The sequence below is a fragment of the Ziziphus jujuba genome, chromosome 1, assembly GCF_031755915.1.
Source record: "Ziziphus jujuba cultivar Dongzao chromosome 1, ASM3175591v1".
Lineage (NCBI taxonomy): Eukaryota > Viridiplantae > Streptophyta > Magnoliopsida > Rosales > Rhamnaceae > Ziziphus > Ziziphus jujuba.
The window spans coordinates 26,336,900-26,361,683 of NC_083379.1; the positions used below are offsets into that span (position 1 = coordinate 26,336,900).

Consider the following 24,784-nt stretch of genomic DNA (forward strand, 5'->3'; position numbering starts at 1 on the left):
TTGACCCATTTACAAGAAATTTATCCAATTAAATAAATTACTTTATTAAAATTAATCATATCAAATGAAAATAATTTAGTCATTAATTAATCTAAAATTAAAATAGATATGTAAAACCATATAATTATAATTACAAATTTACAATAATATAACATATGATATGATAATATAACAATCTCACATAATAGTTAAATATAGATACATGTATATATACATAATAAACTTAATACTACTTCCCTAAAAATAATATACAAAAACTTTATTAATAATTATGTTTTTAATTTTCTACATCTCCAATATTCTTAGGCACATTAATTTTTATTTTTTTAATGTCCATAAATCCATATATCTATTAAACATAATACATTTAAATAAATAAATATTATTTTAATAGTTTTTATTTTTTTATTTTTAATTAATAAAAGAACATTAATAATACAATCTTAAATAAGTTTGATATTTAGTAATAAGAAGTATTAGTTAAAGTATTACTAATGTTAAATTTAATATATTAAAGTTATAATACATGTTTAGTTAAACAGATAAATTTGAGTTAATTCGGATTAAACGAGTCAACCCAGAGCTGACACGTTTATTAGTATTGTTAAGCAGGTTGATACGAATTTGGTCCAAACTCATTTATAATAAACCCAAATCCATTAATTTCGTGTCATTTTCAAATCATGCACCGTGTTATGACCTAAATTATCATCCCTTGTGATAAGCCTTAAAAGATATGGGGTTGATGAAATTCAAATAATCATCCCTTGTGATAATAATTGCTAACGAACTTTCTGATATTTTTATTTCAAAAACCGCACCACATATGGAGAATCACTTTCAAGCCACATTAAATCCCAAGCATGAAATTTTGCTATTCAAGAGCGTTGATGACTGCATCAACTCAGCCTCAAATGTATAAGCAAAAGGAACAACAAACGAAAAACAGCCTTTAATAAAAACTATTTTTGCGGCGTAAAGAAGTTGACCAAGTATATCGATGTGTCCTGGTTCAGCCTGACGGAAGAATGCAGAAATTGACACTTTCAACACATGGTTATGTCATAAAGCAGTTGCTCTCCATCATGATGTTTGGCTGAGTCGACTAAAAGTAGAATGAGAAATCCAATAACTTACTATCCAAGGAAATTTGGTATTTGACTAAGCTGGTACATGCTTGTTTACCCTCATCCATATGGTTTATGAAAATTGGCATAAAATACTGACAGTATATTGCAGCAAAGCCTATTAACTTTGGTATTTTTGCACCAATTTATCTCTCAATGTTCCATGATTTTGCACTTTGGTCCCTATATATATATATATATATATATATTGCCAATAATACCCTGAACTTTATAAATAGTGAAGTTACCATCTCTGAACCTTAAGCATAGTGTATTGTGGTTGTTCAGAGACACTTTTTTACATGTTAAAGGCTAGGCAAGGGGCAGGGGGTGCAAAGATGAATTAGTTTTAGTAATAACAAAATAAAATGTCTTTTGAATAGTTAGACAATCAATGTGTTCTAAGGATTAGTTAGTGTAACCGATGCAGCACAGTAACAAAAAGAGAGAAAGGACAAGAGGAGGCATAATTTAGGGGAAGATAATGGATGAAAAGGGCATAGAATTAGATGGACAAAAAGGAGAACTACACAAATATTAGAGGGAGAAACAATCAAAAGACAGTAATTTCACTCAATAATTCATAATATTAATCAACTGTTTAATAAGGTTGCATCTATAATAAAACAACCTACAAACATAAAGAAAATAAAAATGATAAAAATTCTAATCAAATAAAGAAACTAAATCAAGACTTTAAGAAAACATAAAAATATTATAGTCCTAATAATTATAAAACCCTAATAGTTATGTTCCTATATGCATTCTCCATCAATAACTCTACTGTTAGAAAAAGGTAAGCAAATGCAATTAACAATAAAACATAAATAAAATGGAAAGTAGACCACATGCATAGTCCATGAAATTACTGGAAAAGTGTAATATATGCATCCTAGACAAAATGTATGTTCTATATGGATCTTGTTATCACACCAATCATCTTGTACTCAGATATTTGGTCAATAAAACGTGTAATATATGTATCCTAGACAAAATGTATGTTCCATATGGAGCTAGTTATCACATTAATCATCTTGTACTCAGATATTTGGTCTCCATTGACCAAAATAAGATAACTACGTTCACACAAATATTTTAATCCTCTTTTCCTGTTAAAGCATAGGCATATCAAAATTTCCTTCCAGTCAAAGTGAAAATAATAAAAGGACACTATCTGACAAAACTTATTAAAAGATCCAAATAGTAGATCTCCATATTTAAAGAACAATAATTCATTATCAGCTTTGCATAGATGAAAAATATTCTTTTTGAAACCACAAGTTCTTCATTTAATTGCATGTAACCAAAAGTAGCCTTCAAAGATAGATGGCTAATATGAGCTTGCACATATCTAGAACTTCAGAACTAATCAATCACCGATACCGTCATGGCTATATAGCATCAATTTTTTATAGAAATCCCTTCTTTACTATCAAAGTCTACTTGATGCAGTTTTTGTAGGCAATATAACCTACAATATAGCAGTAAACTAACTGCACAGTATGTGGACTATATTTGTCCTACCGTGAGTGAACAATATGTTAAGTGCCCTGTTATATATATATATATATATATAAAGGATACCTAAGAAATTCATAACAGACAGTAAACAGGCTTTTAGCAAGGAGAAACAAATTTCAGGACACAAGATTAGCAAAGATGCAGAACCAATATTTGGTTGAAAAGTAACCTTCCCAAGGTGTGTTAGTCCATCCCTTAACTTTGGAATGACTAAAACATGAACAGGAGCCTGTGGGTTTATATCACGAAACGCCAGAACCTTTTCATCCTCATATATGATGCTTGATGGAATTTCCTTACTTATGATCTTGTCAAATCTGAAAAGGGAGGAAAAGTAAAATAACTTATAAATGCACGAAATTACTTACTTTAGTTTTTAGCTATTGTCTAAACATGTCAGAATATATTTGTCATAGATTCAATCTTCTTTTACAAATGTAAAATAATAATAAAAGTGCAGAATTTCAGAAAGCAATTATTTCAATGTGCAAAGTTAATTAAAATCTCATTAATGTTTGACAAAGTATTGGAAATTACTTATAAAATAATTTAATTATTGTTCTCCTTTATACATCTTTCCTTCCTGTTGTTGCTTCTCCATAGTGCATCCTTAATTTTTCTCTTTTTCTATGTCTAAATATTTTTACCTATAGCTTTTTGGTTTATTTACAAATTGGTGTTTCTATGTTATGTAAATGTTAACAAGATTTCCAAAGACTTTTTTACAGCAACAAATTGTGCATTGAAAAGTGTAGATGATTACTTGTTTGTATTAATTTATGTGTCTGCCAACATGGCAAACAACATGGCAGAAGATCCTTTCTGGAGTGGCCATTGATATTCTATTCTTACAAGTTACAAGTATTGCATCACATGATTCAGTATCACCTTTCTTATTCAATATTGAGTACCCTCCCACAATCTAAAACTAGATGTTCAACTTTCCCAGGTCAAGCTTGAAAATGGTTCATAATAGAAAGTTTTAGACAGAAAAGCATGCTATGACGCAAATGTAAAGATCAAACCAGTGCTAGTATGTCGTAAAAATGATACATGGTAAGAGCTTCACTGTCAGCATCTACTGCAGCTGCCTTGGCGACAGCCTCTTCATTGTTTGCAGCCCTAACACGACACAGGGATCTGAAAAATATAGGCCAGTTAAAATACAAATGATGCCAACAGAACACATAATAGTTAGAAATTGTTATCAACAGTACAAAATCTAAAGAATTCAAAATCTAAAAGTTAAGAAAATAAGATCAATAAAGCCCCAAAATAATATTTGGAATGTAATACTTGATCTTATAAATGAGAAATCAGACTAGTTCCAACAAAAGACTATCTAAGCTTTGCCATTCAAATATCATCGCTACTAACCTTGGATATACACACACACACACACTTTTGATCAATTGGGAACATTCTTCTACATTATAACCACACTTATGGGAACTAAATGGTGCCTCCTCAATACATGACTAACAACTAAAATCATGTGGTCAACTGACAATCCTTAGCACATTCCACATCAATATGGTTCATAATAAGATGGAAAAAATATTCCCACTAAATCATTGTATATATATGGGTGTAGAGATTTGATAAGGTAAGAACTTCATGAGACTTTATGGAATGAACCCTCTGTGTGGCAGCCACAAATTTAATTTTTCCTAGGAAGAAGAAAGAAAACCAAATAAGCATAAAACCATCTCTTAAACAGAAAAAATTCAATTTACTCATGTGTACTGACAGTAACTCCACGGCTTTTCTTTGTGACTTATAATACCCACATTAACAGAATAGGAAAAACAATCAGAATTAGCCATGAGTTTGGGGTGCCTCTGAACGAATTCAGCACTAATCCATCAAGCTCAATCTGCATCAAGATAATAAGAAAATAATCTTCCAAAGCTGAAGCCTATTCCTCCACAAACAAAGTGTGGCTAGCCATATTCTTAACTATTAACTGCATAAATCAACAAGGACTCATTTGATAACCTGACAAAAAATTTAACAAAAATCCAAATATCTTAGTAGATAATCAAGTTCTTAAATCTCGTCTAAGAAAAAGAGTATGTTTATTAAGAAATTTTTAATAGAAATCAAAAATCCAAATTCATTCTCTACTTGGATTTTGTTGTGCTCTTACTTGAATGCCTCTCGATCATGGATTCAGAGTAAAATTGAAACATATAAATAGGTATTTCTATAAGTATTTCTATATGATTGTGTATTGGAGTTTGTTTAGGGCATTTTACATTTTTTAAATTTATTAGGCTCATGTATAAAGTTAACTGGCTGTCACATAAGAGATGCAGTCCACAATATCATTACATAGTCCTTACCATAACAAAACAAGTGACAAAGCAATTGCAAAGAATATCTCCAATGGTGAATGTGGACTGTTTTCTATGGGGTATAGAAATTGATATTTTTTCAATCTATGTGACATAAATACACAATCAATTCTAAAATTGTTGTTCAATGATATGACTATTAATTAATTATATATTTTATTAAGTTTTTTTTCTTTTTTTTAAAAAACGGGCCTTTTTAAGGAAAATTATGCCTTCTAGGAAGCTTTACAATGACAATGTCCACATTTGCTTGACATTCATTCTAGACATTACCATTGGAGAGCAATTTCTTTAAAACATAAGCATTATAATGCTTATGTGGCATATTTATTTTCACAATCCACATTCCCATAGGAGATGCTTTAAGGGTTACTACCTTCTCCAAGCAGCTTTTTACTTTTAATCATATATCAAATCACTATATCCGCCATTAGACTTTCAGGAGATGTTTTCATGAGAACAACTATATAATAATATATATACACGCATGCTTGCATATATATATATCTATATATATATATATATAATAATATATATACACGCATGCTTGCATATATATATATATATATATATCTATATATATGTATGTATATCTTTCTCCACTGCTCAAACCTCTACAATAAAATATTAACCATGATTCATCTTATACAAACATAGAAATTTTTCAAATTCCACAACTGTCAGTTCTAGTGTTACTGAATGCTACCCAAAGGCTGATAGAGAGAGGGGTAAATTAAAACATCAGTTTTTTCAGTAGAAAAACTTTTTCTTTTTTTTCCTAGTTATGCATTCCGAAACCAGCAATGTGTCAACCAGACCAACGACCATTTCATATAAGTCATTATATATGGAACTCTTAATAACAATAACAATAATAATACGTCACGCTTATAAATACCTGTTCGGTTCAAAACGGAAAGTTAATTTGGTGAAATTGTGTTTGGATGATCTTGCCGTCACAAAAGCTCTTGCAGCCATTGCAGCAGCAGAGTTCCTGTTCCCATGCTGGAGTGAATAACATAACCTGAAAATTCGAAGAAAACGAAACAAGAAAAGCAAAAAGAGTACCTAATCAGGGAGAAGGGGCTTGCAGCCATTGGACTTATCCGGAACCAGAAGAGAAATGACCTGTATGTAAGCTCTCTCCCAAATCCTACAATATATGAAAAATGGGTTCCAAAGTGGCTGTGCGAATTCTCTATTTTATCCATGTAGGCATCGTATAATGAATATTATTATTCATTGGGTTTTGCTATTTCAGCAATGACATACCTATTATTAAAATCTAAGTTTCAGGATTTAATTTTTTTTTTTTTTATCTTTTAATAATCAAAATATTAATATGAAAATATAAAAAATTAAAATATATATATATATATATATATCTATAGGGTATGTCAATTTATATATAAAATTAATTTGCAAGTGTAGCATTATTTTCAAGTAATAAAGTAGAAAAATAAAATTGTCATATTCAAAAGAGTAAGAGTTAAATACTAAAGATAATTAAGTTTTTTTAATATATAAACTAGCAATTTAAATGGCATTTGAAAATTAATTAAACTAAAAACAATCAATTAAAATTAAATCAATTTCAAATAAAAAATTAATTTAATAATTATAAATATTAACTCATTTGATTTTACTACTAAGTATTTAAATTTAATTACTTAAATATATAAATTTAATTAATTAATAACTTTGTTAACTATATTTAATTGTAAAACTAATCAAAAGTAGTTTTCATTCACAATTGATAATAGTAGTCTAATTTATTCTTTTCGGTCTATAAATTAAATCATGCAAATTCACGAAGCATAAATTAAGCAAATAATAAGAAAACCAATAATTATGCATTCATGTAAATTATTATAGATTCATAATATTATTTTTTTCCAAGTTCAAATATTACTAAAATCATTTATTATTTTCGCCTTATGAAAACATTAAGCATATTAATGATTTATTAATAAAATATATTACTAATTAAATAAAATTTAACATATATTAAAGTAACTAAAGTAATTAGACTTTATAATTAATACTACATCATAGCCTTAACTATGAAAATTAATTCATAACAAAAATAAATTCAATATCCATAATTATTAAAACCAATGTTTATAACTAAAGAAATAAAAAAAAAAAGAATAAAACCAAAATAGAAGAATAAAAACTAATAAAGAAATCTTCTGAAAGCTCTCCAAGTTGTGACATTCTTCTCCTAACAACCACACGTCAAGCTTTTCAAATAATCTTCCAAAACTCTAAAAGCCCAAAAGAAACTCTTAAAATTTAATCTGTTTCTATTCAATCCTCCTAAAAACTATTAAATAACTCTCTAAACTTATATATCTTCATTTAATGAGATGAGGCTATATATATAGTCTTAAGAACCATTTTCTCTCATTATTTTCAATGTGTGCTTTTTGCAAGATACCTTATTTCAATTATCTAAAGGGTTGGACAATGTGTAAAAAAGAAACTTTTTGATATTATTGCTCCTCACAATCTTTTTTTTTTTCTAATTCCTTTTGGAAAAATTGTTAATTAATCTAATTTATCTTTAATGAACATATGACATAGCATATATCTCATTAATGATAAATTAATCAATTATTATCATTTATCATAATATTGGTTTTTGAATTGTCTTGATTCCCTCTTTTGATCAATGGTGGAGATTAAATTAAAAAATTTATTTTATAAATTTTAAACTTTAAATAATAATATTTTTTGCTTACACTTTGAAATTCAAAAATAATGTGATATTTGAAATCATCAAACCGTGAGAATTTATGTGACATTTACTTCCAATATGAAATTCTTAACAGAAATTTACTTCCAATATGAAGTTTTCAATGGAAATTTTTATAAAATTTTCAACAAATTTTTTGGAATCTTTATAAATTTTTATAATGCTTAGTCAGTTTACGCTCAAATTATGGTTCAATCTATTTTTATGGTTGTTTTTTAAACTTTATCATCTTTTATCTTAGATTTAATATATATATATATATATAATTAAGTAATTTTTTATAACAAATTAACATAAATTAATAAATACTAAACTATAAATATAATATAAAATCATCAATATTTAAAACCAACATATACAGTAACTATCAGTGCCAAATAGCAACTTTTCTTTTTCGTTTTTAAGTTTTTTTTTTTTTTGATAAATTGATAAGAGATTTAATCACCAAAATGAATTTGAAATACTTACAGATTTTAAACAAAAGGTATGATGTTTTTTTTTTTTTTTTTTTGTGGTGAATAGAAATCGAAAGCATGATGTTGGTATTATTTTAATGGTCGCTGCCAACTATTCAATAGGACCAATTTTTCTTATTAAATGGTTCTGATGAAGCCAAGTCATAAACACGACCCAATATGACTTTGCCACTGTCGATCTTATCCTTGTCTTGGATAAACAATGAGAAGCAAGGACGTAGAAAATGAGGAAAAATAAAAAAAATAAAAAAATAATAGTAGACGCAGATGGCGAGTTTCATTCTGCAATTACCCAACGGCTTGAGGACCTTCTCGGTTTCTGCTTCACCAAACGGTACAAGCACTCTCTGAAACAAAACGTAGAGATAATTATGATGGATCATCATAGATGAGTTTAATATTTGCATATAATACTAATAATGGTGAAATTTGATGAGGATTTTCAGGGGCTCCTGATCTGACAAGCAGTACAAGTGAAGGTGGAGGTGGTGGGCCAGTGATAGTGGAGCTTCCCCTCGATAAGATTCGGAGGCCACTCATGAGAACCAGAGCTAACGATCCCATAAAGGTTAAAGAACTCATGGACAGTATACGTGAAATTGGCCTCCAAGTCCCAGTAAGAACTTGGAATTCTCCCATTTCCCAACGCATGGATTATATATTGGACATTGTTGCTCTGTTCCTTTTTTTTTTTTTTTTCAATAAATAGGAAATTTACGATCAAATCAGAAACGAGATTCAATAAAAAATAGGAAATTTGTTTTTACCATTTACTTTAAATTTTTTTTTTAAGAGTTTTTAGTCATTTTGAAATGTTATTCAAAATTTGTTTGATTTTTATATTCTCACTTTCTTTTATGATTAATAGATTTTTTTATTCCCCTTTTCGTGGTAAAATTCTAATCAGTGAAGAGAGAATATATGAAAGCATTTTAATCGAAAATGAAGGTTCATTTTAGGTTTGCGGTATGGAGAACTCTAAAAATTCCTTAAGAATATGCAAAAGCACTGGTTCAGTATGTACATCCGTTCATACAAAAGCATATCGTGCATACTGACAACATAATTCTTGAAATTAATATAACTTCATCCTCGAACCATATGAAAAGGATACAACCTGATCAACTTATTAAGAGTTTGAAACCACATGAAAAGGTCCTAATACATTATTAAGTCTCTGATGGAATTCTGGGAAGGTCTTCCAAATCCAAATGATTCCCCCTCTGCTGCTCTTGAAATGATCTCTGATTCCTTCTTGTTTTCTTTGATATTCTTGCTATTCATCTTCTCTGTGTTGTCACCGAGACCGAGAAAAACAAATAAGAATACTAATATTCCACTTTGGATACTAGCTAACCCATAAACGACCTTTAGGACTGAGTCATAAATAGCAACTAGCTCTAGCTTTTCACAAACGAGTCAAAAATAAAAATAAAATTTAGTTTACGCATCTTTGTTTCTATTAAACAGCATAACACAGCTGAGTTCTGAAGTTTAGTGGTGCCTATTAATGACTTGTTGCAATATAATTTTGCATTTAGGAGTTGAAGTTGTGGCCTGATGCAATCAGAATCATCTTTTTATTGATTATAATTATATTATACATCTGTCCTGTCTAGCTATTGCAATTTGGGCTTTATTTTTTCATGTTCCATTACATAAATTTGTATATTTGCAAACTAAATTATTAGTTGACTCTTTATGTTGAAACTAATGCAGATTGACGTGCTTGAGGTTGATGGAGTTTATTATGGTATGTGCATCTGATGTTTCTCCGCTGAAATATTTTTACATATTAATCTATCAAACTTTTGAGTCTCTACCAGAATCAAAAGGGTTAAAGGGAATAGGAACTGTGTGTTCAAGGAGGCTGTACCAGAATATCTTATTCATATGCTTTTCCAAAATCCTATTTCACATTTTCTTGATCTTTTCGTGCATGGTAGGGTTTTCCGGGTGTCATCGATATGAGGCTCACCAGCATCTTGGGCTCCCAACAATTCGTTGCAAAGTTCGACGAGGAACAAAAGAAACTTTAAGGTGATTTCTTTTCTTTTCTGGTCTTTTACATTTTCAGAACTCATCAAAGTTTTTCGTTACTCTTCGTCAAACATTTCTATATCATCCTCTCCTCTTGCAGGCACCACCTTAGATGACTTTTACCTACTTAATTTGAAATTGCAACTTTAGCCAAGTTAAATAAGCTCTCCGCGATGGTAGGCTTATTGCAGAGGGCTAAATTATAATATTGGCACAGTGTCCAGTACTTAGGGAAGTTGCCAAGCTGTAATATGTTGCATGCCATTATGTTTTCATAATAAGAGTCTCAGACAGAAGATGTATGGTTTTTCGGATGTAAAAGATGAATGGTTTGTTAACAAATATTATGCATCGTATAAATGAATTCGTAATCTTACAGGAACATCCTTTTTTTTTTTTCCTTGTCACTTTAATTCTTTAATTTGAATTTTGCTTACACAATTGGCTTTTAAAATAATCATGTTTCAGCATTTTAAGGACAAAATTCAATCTTAGAAACTAAAATGCCAAAACCAATGTTCTGGAACTAGTGTGTTGAAACTTGTTCAGTTACCCATCTAAAATAATAGCATATCTTAAAGCTTTGAGAATCTATTGGTGTTTCTACCAAACAACGGAATCAAATTAATGTTTTCAACCAAGGGGTCCAAGCAATGGCGTAAGCTTCGGTAGTAACAAGTAAACTAATCACTTTGCAATTTCTCATTTCCATAGATGCTTGTACAGATTTACGGTCAGTCATTGTTTATGAGGGCACATTTGATAGTTGAACCTTTCATTAACCTAAAACATGAAATAGCCAAGACGTTCCATTTTTGCTTTAGGATTCGAATATATTGATTCAGTCAGCAAGGCCGCGCCGCCAGCCGAACTAGAACTTTAATAAAAACAAAGAAAAGAAAATTGACCACAGCTATTAAAACTTGATGGTACCTTGCAGGCGGACATACCTAACATATGCATAGTTTAGGTGTGGTCAGAATGTTAGAAGAATAATGAGATCTTTATTTTGTGACATGTATAAACAATTACAATTACATATAATAATCAATTTACCAACTCAGTCTGTTTTTAAATAAATAAAATCATCTACAACAACTCGTGTATAACCTGAAAATGCCCATGGATAGAAAAAAGTGCATGTATTTTCAGCTCTGCAATTAATAACGAACCTTGTGCAGCAACTATTCGCCCATCTTACATGGGACACGGGAATTCATCCCCATCGCCAGAAAACTTTACCAGATTTTCTAAATAATCAACAGAAGTATAGCTGTCTGGCCTGCCTGAACAAAGACAAATAATCTGGTATGAAGACGGCCACTTCCATTAGTAGACAAAAGAGGTATCATAAGCTGGTTAGAATCCCAGTCTGGTTCGAACAGACACAAGAGCAGACAGGTTCATTTGAATCCCTCTTGACCAGCCGTTTCTCACGGTTAATCATTAGTTTAATTAGCGGTACCTTTCGTACAATCTGGCGCCATATCTCATTCACCGTTCCATTTGGTTCTCCATAGTCAAAATAATGATTCACCTAAATCAGGTAGGTCATTGAAGATGGAGAGATTATCTTTAGTAAACAGTGCAAGTATTTAAACCACTTAAACAGAACTATTTATTATACAATTGATAACAATGAAATAAATATGCTATCTCCCTACATTTAGCACAGGTATTATAACCTCAATACACAAAAATCTTTAATTGCAAATCTACAATGCATAAAAATGCTTTAAGCCACCATAACCAATTTCCAATATATCCATAAAAATAAAAAACAGATATAATTTCTATAATATCTTTATAAGTATTTATGCTAGTCATGTTAGACAAAGATTTTCTTTGCCAAGACACACACCAGTTATGTTTTCCCTATGACTAAAATATGCCGAAACAGAGGCAACTATCACAAGGTATTAGGCAATTAAGAGCATGTTATTGCATGCATGCACCATATTCGGAGAACAAAGGACTAATAAGAGGTAATTAATCATATGAAAAAAAAAAAAAAAAACATTTGCAGGGATATCATAGAATTCTTTTTTCTTTTTCTTTTTTTGGCCCAAAGAAACTACTTATCAATTTAACTAATTATCTTAAATGGAATAAGTTTAATGCAGTTCAGTAAGTTTGTTCCATCATATTTTGCACATTCTTCAAATCTACAATATATTTCTGAAATTATAGATTTTAAATGCATTGAAGACACCACCACTGTAACTGGAACAATTAGACAATCCATATAATTTGTTAGGAATGATAAACTTTTCTTATATATATATATATATATATACATATTGGGGCCATTCCAGAGACAAATGGAATTGACAATTTTCCTTTTTTACAAACCACCCAAACTAATCATGAATTAAAGACTCATGTTCTGAGCTTAAAATTTTTTTTGCAGGATTGAAGTATCAATAATATCCAAATGCATTGTCTTGGATATTGCAACAAGAAGGGGGTTTAAAAAAAAAAAAAAGGGATCAAAATTGTACATCTTTTAACTTTTAGCACAATTTCATGCTACTATTGTCTAAGACATAAATGGCAGAAAAGCAGACTCCAAATAGTTTTATGTTTTGAGACCAAATTTAGGGTTAAACAGTATCTCATTCCAGTCATTAGACTAACAGAATCAGGTGTCCTAAACTAAGGAGAATCACAATAAACTTGCACCATAATTCACCTGTTTTCTACACAAAGGTTGCAGTCCTAGTAGGAAAATGAAATGCTAAAAGTCATTTTAGGTATGATGAAACCTACTTAAAGACAGCTGTTTATGATGAAAATTTGAGTTTTGAGTGAGTTGAGCAGCATCATGTGTTCATCCAGTCTCTTATTTTTCTCCCTTTGGTTTACATATCGTTAATGAACTACTTTTAATCAAAACAAACCATACTTTACTTTTTGCAACACAATTTTTTCCTTCTCTAAGCCACTTAATTCCCAAGAACTTCTCACGACCTTTATCTATTACATAATCCATTATTAAATAAACTTCCCATCCCAAATATTAAATTTCAGGTTTCTACAACTTTCTGGCCACCAACATATTTTTGTTTCCCTCATTTCATAGGAACAAACCCTAAATCAAAACCTACCAAATCTTAAACTTATCATACATGCATATAAAGACAATTTCCTAATATCTCCTCTCATACATATGTTGTGATAAGGAATACTAATCTCCTCGACATGACTAATTGATGTGGGAGGACATTTATGGTTTAGTTACGAAAAGTGTAGGAAAGATATTTCAAAATATCAACTATGATGATATGAAGCAAATATAAACTCTTTAAGTGAACTTTAACATCCTTACTGTCTAACTATGTTCAATATACCATTCTAGTATTATATCGCCCATATACCATTCTAGTATTATAATGCCCATCTTAATTTTGCACCTAAGTTCTTTTAACAACAAAAAAAGTTCCAGCAAAAATTACATCATAATTAAGTTGAAATTTACCCCTCAAAAAATACATGTTCATTGTAAATAAAACTCTCATGTCTTTTTCTCCCCCTTCTTGCACTATTTTAGCTATGCTGCATTTACAAAAACATTGATTCTTATCTTACTGATTTAGAAATATTTTCACTGTAAAAATCTTACTTTGTCCATTTCTGTGATAATGGAATTGTAATTGCATCTACTATCTTACTAATTTCAAGCCCTTGAATTCATCTAGTATATCATATCATATACACAAAATTGTTTAGAATTGCCAATTCCATTATTAATTTAATATTACCGTCTTCTTAATCATTAAGGCATTCAGGGAAAAAGATTAAGAGAAAGAAATAAAAGGTTCCAATTGTAAAAGTTACTTTTTTTAGGTTTGTTTCCACAATGAAACTACACTGTTAGTGATATATATCTTACCTAACCGGTTTTTCATCATTGAGTATGTTGAACCATATTATGACTCTAAAACAAGGTAATGTAACGTCGTAACTCCATGGCACAAACAAATTTGAAAAGACGAATATATATTTCCCATATCTTCATATAATATTGTGTATCTCATGAGTGCATTTATTTACAATAACAAATATATATATATATATATAGGTATAGTAAAAAAAAAAGACAAGGACAGAAAGCAAATATTCTAACCTCTTTCAGCTCTTTCTGAAATTCCAGAATTCTCTCTTGAGTTATTGCTCTCAACATTGAGACTAAGAACCCTGGCTTTAAAGCTGTGGAGGTTTCTACGAATATTGCAATCTTTCTGTAGTCAATAACATCTTCAAAAGGCAACTCAATGTTATCACTGACTATCACTGGCACACACAAGCTAACTATGGCGTCAAAAAGCCGACAGGCTGATGGAGTATCACCAGCAGGATTCAAACAGAACTTAGATGCATGCATCCCATGTGAAGCAGCACGCCTACTCTCTCTGGATTGAGTTCCATGTTTTATTATGACATCCTCTTCCTTTTCAAGTAGTTGGAAAAGCAAATCACGGATCTTTCCTCCCTACATAAACAGGATAGAAAATGGAAATAGCAAACTTTAGATCAGCAAGATAGTGATTTTAGACATTATAATCTAATTTTCTTCTTGCATCCAAGCATATGATATGACTTCAATTGCATTCATACATTAGCAAGCATCACAAAATTCAATTCAAGCATTAAAGTTGTTTATATTAAATGCACATGCAAGCAAGTTTTGTCAAATAAGCACATACAATATGATAACATTTAAGTGAAAAGTCAAAATCACTATTAACTCAAAGGTGAATGACTGGAACCTTTATGAAATATATAAGAATGTCTCCCATATAAAGAAGGCAAAGGTGTATACCATATTGTCTTTTTTTCCTTCTCATGTTTTTCTCAAGTTATCAAATTTCACATAAAATACTAACAATTGATAACTACAAGCCCTTTATAAACTAAAAATTAAAAAGTGAGAGTTTGCAAACTAAAACAAGCACAAGGCCATTAGACAAAGGTAATTGTCAAGCCCATGAGCTGGTCACGATAAGAGAAATTATGGACCAAATTGGCCCACGGGTTGTTATGTAACCGAATCCTGAAGTAATAAGAAGTTAATAGCTCTGAAATTGCGACCACAGCAGAACAAGTAAAGGATCCAACACAAACATGTCAGAAAGATCATTTCGTTTGTTAATTCTAGACATGGAAACCAAAGCTTCCAGGAGATCCGACGTGGTAATTGTTTCAGTTTCTGGTTTTCAAATTAGAAATTGAAAACTAGTTTTTTTATTTTAAAAGAGACAGAAAAGGAAAGAGAGAGGATGAAGAAAGCAGAGCACTTGAGAGAAGATATAGCGAACAAATAGTGGTTTGATTTGAAATGGTTTCTAAGCCTAAAGTTAAACTAGTCTTTTTAAATCCAAATTACCAAAAGGGATGGGTTCCCCGCAATATAGTTTCCGGGCATAAACTTAAACTCAGTTTTTTTAAAAGCCAAATTACAGAAAGGGTTTAGTTCCCTGCTTGAAATGACAAGTAAAAGTCAAAAAAAAAAAAATTACTGATAACAGAAGTAGAAAAAGCTCAATGCAGCATAAATATATGTATATATACTTATTGCTATGATGGAAATGACAAGCAATCCAGCAATAAACTCATAATAAAAGGACTACAAATACCAACAACAAAAAAATCATCAACACAAACATGAAGAGTCAAAAGTATGATAGGGATCACCTCTTTGCGATATCGGTTGCCCATAAAGAACAACAAAGTGTCGCGATTTTCGACGCTGATTTGGCCAGTGTAGGTGTTAATCCGATGCGAATAAGGCAAAATGACGTCCTTGACGAGTGACCCCTGGTCAGGGCGCAACCGCCCAAAATCCGAAACAAGCAAAATGCTGTTCTTAACTTTATCAACCACCCTATACATTGCATTGGGATCTGATGCCACGATCACGTGGTCCCGCCCGTTATTCCTCTTCCAGTACTCCTGCGCCTCCAGCCACTCCACCAGCGCCTCCTGCGTCTCCTCGTCACTGTACACCGGCGTACTATCCCCTCCCGTCGCAGACGGCGGCCGTATGGGGTTCACGATCAGACTCAGGGAGGAGAAGAAAGGCACGTAGAAGAGATCCGCCTCCTCGGGATCCAACACCCGGACCACTGGCGACCCGATCCGTTCCCATTCGGGTCGGAGCAGATCCTTGAACAAGTACCACTCCGCCATGTGCTGGTGCCCCGGGTAACTGAGCGTCGTCACGTCCTGGACTGGTCGGACACCGCGGGCCAGAGAGTGGTGCCTGATGACTCCGTACGTGAACCTCTCGGGGAGGTCATAGAGGTAAATTTTCACCGGAGGATGTCCAAAGGAGCTACGGAGCAGACTCTCGCGGGAAACGGTTGCGATCGAAGCCGCCGAGCCGAAGATGTCGGAGGGGAAGGACGGCTCGAGCTTGGAAGTGGCTGTTGGGGTGAAGAAGGTGGTGAAGACGGCGTAGATGGTGAAGACAACACACATCGTGACTAGGGTTTTCTTCACTAGAGAAAATTTCCTCGCCGTTGAGAGAATCGCCGGCAAGGTTAGGGTTTGGTGGGCCTTGCGGGAGTCATTGGACGGCGACGAGGGCTTGAGTTCTCGGATTTTGGATCGCACGCTCATCGTCTTGTCTTCTCTTCTTCAGGTTTTTCCGGGCTTGCGGCGACAAAATGCGCTGGGGGGCGTAAAGCCCAAATGATCCTACTTCTGTGATACGCCTGATTTTAATAGACACGGACAGGAATAATGTATGTAGAGCCTCCCGTAGCGACAACACTACAGTTACACACAGATGAAAAAGGAGAAACAGCCGCGACCCGAGACAAGGGGAACAAAAGCGACGTAAATGATTTTTCTATTATTTCGTTTTCTATGGATAAAATAAATCAAATATAAAATATTAGAACTGTTACTTAGATCAGCTATTTCTATGCTGAATCAATTTCTATTAAGCATTTTAAAAAAAAGAAAATTTCGTGTTTCCAAGCAATTTTACAACCGTAATAGGGTATTTACCCACCATGAATCATTTTAGATTATACTATATATATATATATATATATATAAGGGCATGATGCACAAGTAGAAACACATTGTAGTAGCTAAAAAAAAAAAAAAAAAAGTAGAAACACATTTATTTCTTCTTATATAACAACGACATGGTACGCAAGCGGCAGCAAGTTCTTTCTCATTTATGAATCCTCTTTCATCATTGGTTGCTTATTCACCCTATTTAGTAAAATGGTGGATTCTAGCACTGGCCAATATCAAATTGTTCCATTATGATTAGTGTAAATTTTTATTTATTTATTTTTATATCTATGATTAGCGTAAAATTGATTGTTTTGTTTTGATTGGCCGATTGAAAGCAAAATAATATAGAGATATAAACTTATTTGGTAGTATTTTTTTTTTTTTCCCCTCTCTCTTTTGGTAATGTGTACATAAAGTACTTGAATTGTCCAACCATTGGTTATAATAAATTGATCCATTAAATTAGCTTATAAGCCCATTCCCAGTGGAAAGTATTCTGTTATAAAACAAATGTTTAATTGTATTATTATCATCCCCAAACATAAGAACTAGCTTCATGGAGCTCCATTGTTTTTTTGTTTGAAAAAACAAATGGACCTTAATTATTAAATTCTAAAGCTCCAAAGCGTTAGATATACAAAGTAGCATTAAAGGGAAGAAAAACTTGCATGACATGGTGATATCAGATCAATTGGTACCACTCAAATAATTCAATGCGATATGTAACAATTTGCCATATCAACTCCATCACATCTTAATGGATGTTTTTTTCCTTGGAAAAACCATTCCATCCACACCCCTTTTCTTCTCCCTTTTATGGGCCTTCCTTACAACTTTTCTTTTTCTATTTCACAAGAACAAAAGCTAAAAGATAAACAAAAATAAAAATTATAATTAACAAAAATAAAAAATAAAAAAAATCCTTTCTATAATTTTTTCAAATCTTTTCCCAAAAGTGAATATAGAAAGATTAGAAAGCTTAAATCTTTTTTTTTTCTCCTATTAAATCTATCATGAAAGATTTTCGATTAGAAAAAGTACAACATGATACGAATCTAGGTCGACTTGCTCCTAAACCCGTATTAAATTAGCCCAGATTGAAAATTAAGTCCACATTTTAATGGAAACCTTAGCCCCTAATCAATTTGTGATTAGAAACTTTGGTATATGATGAAGACGCCACAATAAGTGATGGATGTCCTATTGATAAGTCAAACTAAAACATTTGATCTATTAAATGTTTTAGGTGTTCAAAGAGAACAAAAAAAATTCTTTCTCACAAATATTATTTTTGTATGAATAATGTACTGAATTTTCATTGAAAATATAAGTCTTAAATAGGTTTGAAAACAGAAAATAAACCCTAAATCACTATAGAAAACCGGTCATAGGTTTAGGAAACTAGTGTGGCCGAATTCTCCTCCTTTCCTGATCTAATTTGAATTAATTAATTCTTTTATTTTGAATTAGGAATTGATTAATTTACAATTGAAATAATAAAATATCAACTTTACTAAATTAATTTTCCCAGCAAATAACCAAAATAAAAGATAGTTTCCTAAAACAAAAAGTCAAACTCAAATTAGAAAACTAGTTGACTAGTTGACAACTAAACTGTCTTTATCTAATCTCCAGTTAGTTTAGGCTCTAAATCAGCTCCCATATTCCATGTAGGATGCCAAATAGAATTAATAATGATTCTCATACATTACCCCTTGATTGGAATAAGTCAAACTTGCTTGAACAACAAAAGAAGTCAAAACCGACAGCAAATTGAGCAATTTCGGCCAACAATAGGTGTCATCTGCACAAGTGGAATTTAAATACCTTTGCTTCTGCCTTAACATGATTTCATGGCCTCTTGGTGATATCAATTAAGCTCATAAAGTATTGAATCCATTGGATCAAAAAATGTACCAAAATAACTTGCCGGGTCCATTTCCGCCTTCGTAACTTAGATACACAAGACAGGCTTTGGAATTTCGGATAATGTCATGCCTTCTTGAGATTGAATCACTCCTTGGATGAAGCTAATCAGATTGTCTTTGAATTTCCTAGCTTAGGCCCTAGTGATTGGTCCATTCTTCATTTGTACAGGATTAGCACCCCAACGGGTAATCGATTGTATGGGTATGGGTGGATTCTCATTATTCCTCTCCTCTTGAAAAGGATTTGCCCTCAAATCAAAGTCATCACCTGCAGCAAATGGAGTCAGTAACATTAAATGTAGCACTCACATTATACTCACCTGATTAGTCTAGTTTATAAGCATTTTCATTGACCATCTTTAATACTTAAAAAGGTTCATCCCCATGAGGCATAAGCTTTAATTTTCTTTGTTCGGAAAACCTCTTCTTTCTTAAATGCAACCAAACCCAATCTCTAGGTTCAAATACATCCTTTATTCGGCCTTGATTAGCATTCTTTGCATATTGTTCCATCCTCCTCTCAATGTTTACTTTTGTTTTCTCATGAATCTGCTTTACAAAATCAGCTTTTTGTTTTCCATCTAGATTAGTACGTTCACTTAAAGGTAAAAGTGTTAAATCTAATGGAGTCAAATGATTAAAACCATAAACAATTTCAAATGGAGTATATTTAGTCGCTGAATGCATAGATCTATTATAAGCAAATTCAACATATGGCAAACATTCTATTATAAGCAAATTCAACATGTGGCAAACATTCCTCCCATGTTCTTAAATTTCTACTAATTAATGCCCTTAACAATGAAACAAAGTTCTATTTACTACCTCAGTTTGTCCATCAATTTGTGGATGACAAGTAGTTGAAAATAAAAGCTTAGTCCCTAACTTAGCCTACAAAGTTTTCCAAAAGCAACTTAAGAACTTAGCATCCCTATCTGAAACAATAGTTCTAGGCATACCATGAAGTCTCACTATTTCCTTAAAGAATAAATTAGCTACATTAGTTGCATCATCAGTTTTATTACATGCAATAAAATGTGACATCTTAAAAAACCTATCCACAACAACAAAAATTGAATCCTTACCTGCCATCTTAAAAAACCTATCCACAACAACAAAAATTGAATCCTTACCTATCCTAGACCTAGGTAAACCAAGAATAAAATCCAAGACAAATCTACCAAAAGAAAGGATGGGATCAGCAAAGGCATGCAAAGTCCCTGCAATTTGAACTTATACTTGGACTTTTGGCATTTAAGACACCTTTCATAAATTCTCTCTACATCTCTCCGCATGTTAGGCCAATAAAAATGTTCTTGCATAAGGATAAAGATTTTAGAATACCAAAATGACCCATTAAACCTCCACCATGATCTTCTCGAAATAGTGATTCCCTAATGCTATAATTAGGCACACAAAGTTGATTTTTCCTAAACAAATATCCCTCAAAGATGTAAAATTTATTAAAATTATGTTTAGTACAGAACCTAAATATTTCATCGAAGTCACTACCATGTTTATAAAGTTCTTTTTAATTGTTCAAATCCAAGCAATCTAGCATCTAAAATAGAAAACAATACATACTTTCGGGATAATGCATCGACAACCACATTTTCTTTACCTTTCTTGTAGCAGATGACATAAGGAAAAGTTTCAATGAACTCAATCCACTTAGCATGCTATCACTTAAGCTTCCCTTGGCCTTTGATGTGCTTCAATAATTCATGATCCATGTGAATCACAAATTCCTTCGGCATCAAGTAATGTTACCATGTCTTCAAAGCCCTCACCAACACATGCATCTCTTTATCATAGGTTGGGTACTTCAATGCCGCTCTATTCAACTTCTCACTAAAGTATGCCATAGGTCTTCTTTCTTGCATTAAAAAAGCTCCAATATCTACACCCGAAGCATCACATTTAATTTCAAAAGTTTTAGAAAAATTAGGCAAAACTAGTAAAGGAGCATTACTAATTTTTCTTTCAACAAATTAAAAGATTTCTCTTGCGCTTCCCATTTGAATCTAACATTCTTCTTTACAATTTCAGTCAAAGGTACTACAATAGTGCTAAAATCCTTGACAAATCTTTAGTAGAAACTAGCCAAACCATGAAAGCTTCTCACTTGGGTAATAGAGGTAGGTTTCGGCCACTCTTGAATTACTTGAACTTGAGATTGGTCAACTTTAATTCCTACAGCACTTACAACAAATCCTAGGAAAACAAGTTCATCTTTACAAAAATCACACTTTTTCATATTAGCAAATAACCTTTCATTCCTAAGAATATTTAAAACTTACCTAAGATGTCCTACACATCCATCAAGGTTTCAACTATATATTAAAATATCATCAAAATATACAACCACAAATTTTCCAATGAATGGACGCATGACATGATTCATTAACCTCATAAAAGTGCTAGGTGCATTAGTTATACCTAGGAATTGGATGCCTATATTTAATAATGATATTATTAATAGCCCCACAATCAATACACATGCACCATGATCCATCTTTCTTAGGCACTAATAAAACATGGATAGCACATGGACTCATGCTCTCACGAATATAACCCTTGTCAAGTAAGTCACTTAATTGCCTTGCTAGCTCTTTTGTCTCCTCAGGATTATTCTTATATGCAGGCCTATTAGGAATTACAGCTCCCGACACAAAATCAATTTGATGTTCAATCCCTTGGATAGGTGGTAAACTAGTAGGAATCTCCTCCAGAAAAACATCTTCAAAATCCTGTAAAAGAGAAGAAATAGAACTTGGTAATTCATGCTCTTCAAGGTTAGCTTGATCATTTCGATAAACATCTTTATAAATCATGACCAGCAATGGTTTATCACTCATAAATGCCTTTTTAATCTCACTCAAGCTAAGATGAAAATTCTTCTTTTTCTTTTCTTTCCTTTCTTTTTCCTTTCCACTCTCGGCCACCGTAATTTTTCTGTCATTCTTGGCTTTCTCAACGTTTTTCTCTCTCTTGGCTTTTCCTTTAATTTCCTTCCTCTTGTCTTTGTCATTCTTTTTCTCCTCACCATTGAGTTTAGAAGACTTACCTGGATGTAGATGTTCAGCCTTGCCCTATGGGATAGGTGATGAAGCTGTATATGGCACACTAGTCCTTTCTTTAAGCTTTATGGCCTTCCTCCTTTGTTGTATTTGAAGTTGGTCTCTAAACACCTCCTTTGGAGTTAATGGCTCCAGCTTAATCTTCTTTCCCTTAAATTTAAAAACAATAGTATTCTTTCTTTCATATTGTATTATGTCGTTATCAAATTGCCATGGCCTCCCCAATAATATATGGCCAGCATGCATGGGAACATCATCACATAAAACAACATCCACATATTTATCAATGCTGAATTTTACCTTAACTTTTTTGTTCACTTTCATCTCACCACTATCATTAAGCCATTGTAATTTATATAGTTCAGGATGTTTAATTGTTGTTAACCCTAATTTCTCAACTACCATATTACTAATTACATTTGCACAACTTCCTCTATCAATCATCATATTACAAACTTTATCTTGGATTTCACATTGGGTATAGAAGATGTTCTCTCGTTGAACTTGGTCCTCATCTTTATCTAGGGTTCGAACCCTCCTTACAACCAAGCTCAATTCTGCTTTTGAGGTTTTAAGTGTCTTGGCTTCTTCATGTTCTTCAACATCAATTTCTTCCTCATCAAATTCGACTTCTCCTTCACTCTCTTCACTTTCGGATTCTAATCCCCATTGCCTTTTAGCACCATAATTCTTCTATTTGGACATTGGTTAGCAATGCGTCCTCATCCTTGGACTTAAAGTAAACAATATCTCTAGTTCTAGATGGTTTATGATCGAATATACCTTCAAACCTTGGTGCTTGTGCAGATTCGGCCTTAACCTCCCTTCTTGGCCAATTGGTGCTTTCATCTCCTTGCTTTGGTTTTGTCTTTTCGTCATAGGTGGGATTGCTTCTTGAAACACTTGAATTAGTCCTCCCACTATTAAAAACACCTCCAAACCATAAGCTTGCACCCTTCCTCTTGAATTGGTTTTCAATCTAGATGGCCACATGTGGCATCTCTTCCAATTTTACATATTGTTGTAGCTCCACTTTATTGGCTATCTCATGATTTAATCCTCCTAGAAACCGTGCCTGGTTGCCTCACGATCCTCATTCATGCTCAATCTCATCATGAGCATTCCATTTCCTTGTAGTAGTCTTTCACAATCCTACTTCCTTGAGTTAATGATTGGAATCTTTGATGCAGCAACCTATGATAGTGAGTCGGCACAAATCTTTTCCTCATGGCTTCCTTCATTTATGCTAAATATTATTCAATTCATCACCAACTCTCTTTTTGGGTACTTTGCTTATTAGTCCACCATTGGAGTGCATAGTGGTCAAATTCCAAAGTGGCCAATTTTACCTTCTTTACCTCAGAATAGTTATGATAATCAAATATCATCTCCATATGCTCCTCCCACTCTAAGTATGCCTCCGGATCACTTTTCCTCAAAAATGGTGGGATATTCACTTTCAAATTCCCAAGGTCATCATCCTCATCTCTAACTTGCCTCCCACAATTTTACCTTCCTTGGAATGCAAAAATATCATCAAACTCCTTCTGTAGATTGTTTCTAAAATTACCTTCCTCAAATCCTATCTTAGGACGTCCATGACCTCCTCGACTTTGTCCTCGGCCTCCATTGAAATCCACCCTAGGATTCAACCCACATTGTGAGTTTTCAAATCTGTCCATTCTTTGATCTAGGTGATCAAAATGAGCATTCATCCTTTGGAGTTGCTCTAAGATCACCATCATATAGGTAGGTTCACCTCTACTTGCTGTTGCTCGAGAATCACCCTTGAATCCTATGGATTCCTCTGCATTAATTCTTAATGAGCCATCTCCTCTTCTCATTCTTGAATCTGCCATGTTAGTATAAATAACACAAATATTCTCACCAAAATGACTCCTTCACGTGTTTCATTCAAATAAGGTCTCGACACTTGTGTTTGCACACTAGTTTCGGTTTTTAACCCTCTTTTAAGTTCACACACTCTTGCCTTTTTCCATTCAAAAAATTATCTCAAAGTTCTAATAAAAACACACACAAAATAGTTTCTAGATCACAAGTATGCCTAAATTAAACTTATCAACAAAACAGCAACTAAAACAAGCAAATATCGAGTGAATTGACAAAATCTAGACTCAGCCTAACTAACCAAAAATAAGGTAAATCAGCAAGCAATTTTTGAAACTAATAAGGAACAGACCAGAATATTAAGGAGTCAAAAATTCAAGGATAAAACTTAGGAAAGAAATTCAAAAAATGAACAAGAACAATTTTGATCAAGATAAAAGTTGTTGGTTGTAGTTCCCGTAATTTTAAGTTTTTGTTTCCAATTCTTTACCAATTTAAATCTAAACAATTTTAGCATTTAAAATTCAAATTTTCAGCAGCCAATATTGAATGAAACAGCAGCATCTCCAACAACTCCCAAGTAAACAATATTCAAACCTTTCAAACTTAAAATTTTT

The 24,784-nt window shown here is 32.3% G+C and overlaps 3 protein-coding genes across 5 annotated transcripts; 1 reads left to right on the plus strand and 2 right to left on the minus strand.

The window, feature by feature from the left end:
- Positions 1–825: 825 nt before the first annotated feature.
- Positions 826–6,232, minus strand: LOC107425488 (adenylylsulfatase HINT1). 3 transcript variants are annotated; one of them, XM_060812866.1, is made up of 5 exons: positions 6,074–6,232; positions 5,904–5,999; positions 3,702–3,788; positions 2,818–2,965; positions 826–1,017 (listed from the first exon to the last, which is right to left on the minus strand). In XM_060812866.1, exons 1-5 carry the CDS (start codon positions 6,214–6,216, stop codon positions 841–843), a joined length of 651 nt encoding a protein of 216 aa, XP_060668849.1. In that variant the 5' UTR covers positions 6,217–6,232; the 3' UTR covers positions 826–840. The 3 variants fall into 3 exon arrangements, with proteins under 3 accessions (XP_060668849.1, XP_060668853.1, XP_060668847.1); XM_060812870.1 differs by having other exon boundaries at positions 977–1,105; XM_060812864.1 differs by lacking the exon at positions 826–1,017 and having other exon boundaries at positions 2,232–2,965.
- Positions 6,233–8,403: 2,171 nt separating this feature from the next.
- LOC107425505 (sulfiredoxin, chloroplastic/mitochondrial) lies at positions 8,404–10,661 on the plus strand. Its single transcript, XM_016035517.4, has 5 exons — positions 8,404–8,573; positions 8,686–8,855; positions 9,959–9,992; positions 10,186–10,279; positions 10,380–10,661. Exons 1-5 carry the CDS (start codon positions 8,507–8,509, stop codon positions 10,393–10,395), a joined length of 381 nt encoding a protein of 126 aa, XP_015891003.1. The 5' UTR covers positions 8,404–8,506; the 3' UTR covers positions 10,396–10,661.
- Positions 10,662–11,263: 602 nt separating this feature from the next.
- Positions 11,264–17,127, minus strand: LOC107425497 (probable arabinosyltransferase ARAD1). The gene is made up of 3 exons (XM_048476454.2): positions 15,974–17,127; positions 14,406–14,771; positions 11,264–11,816 (listed from the first exon to the last, which is right to left on the minus strand). The coding sequence occupies exons 1-3, from the start codon at positions 16,898–16,900 to the stop codon at positions 11,628–11,630; spliced, it is 1,482 nt and encodes a 493-aa protein (XP_048332411.1). The 5' UTR covers positions 16,901–17,127; the 3' UTR covers positions 11,264–11,627.
- Between the last annotated feature and the right edge of the window lie 7,657 nt (positions 17,128–24,784).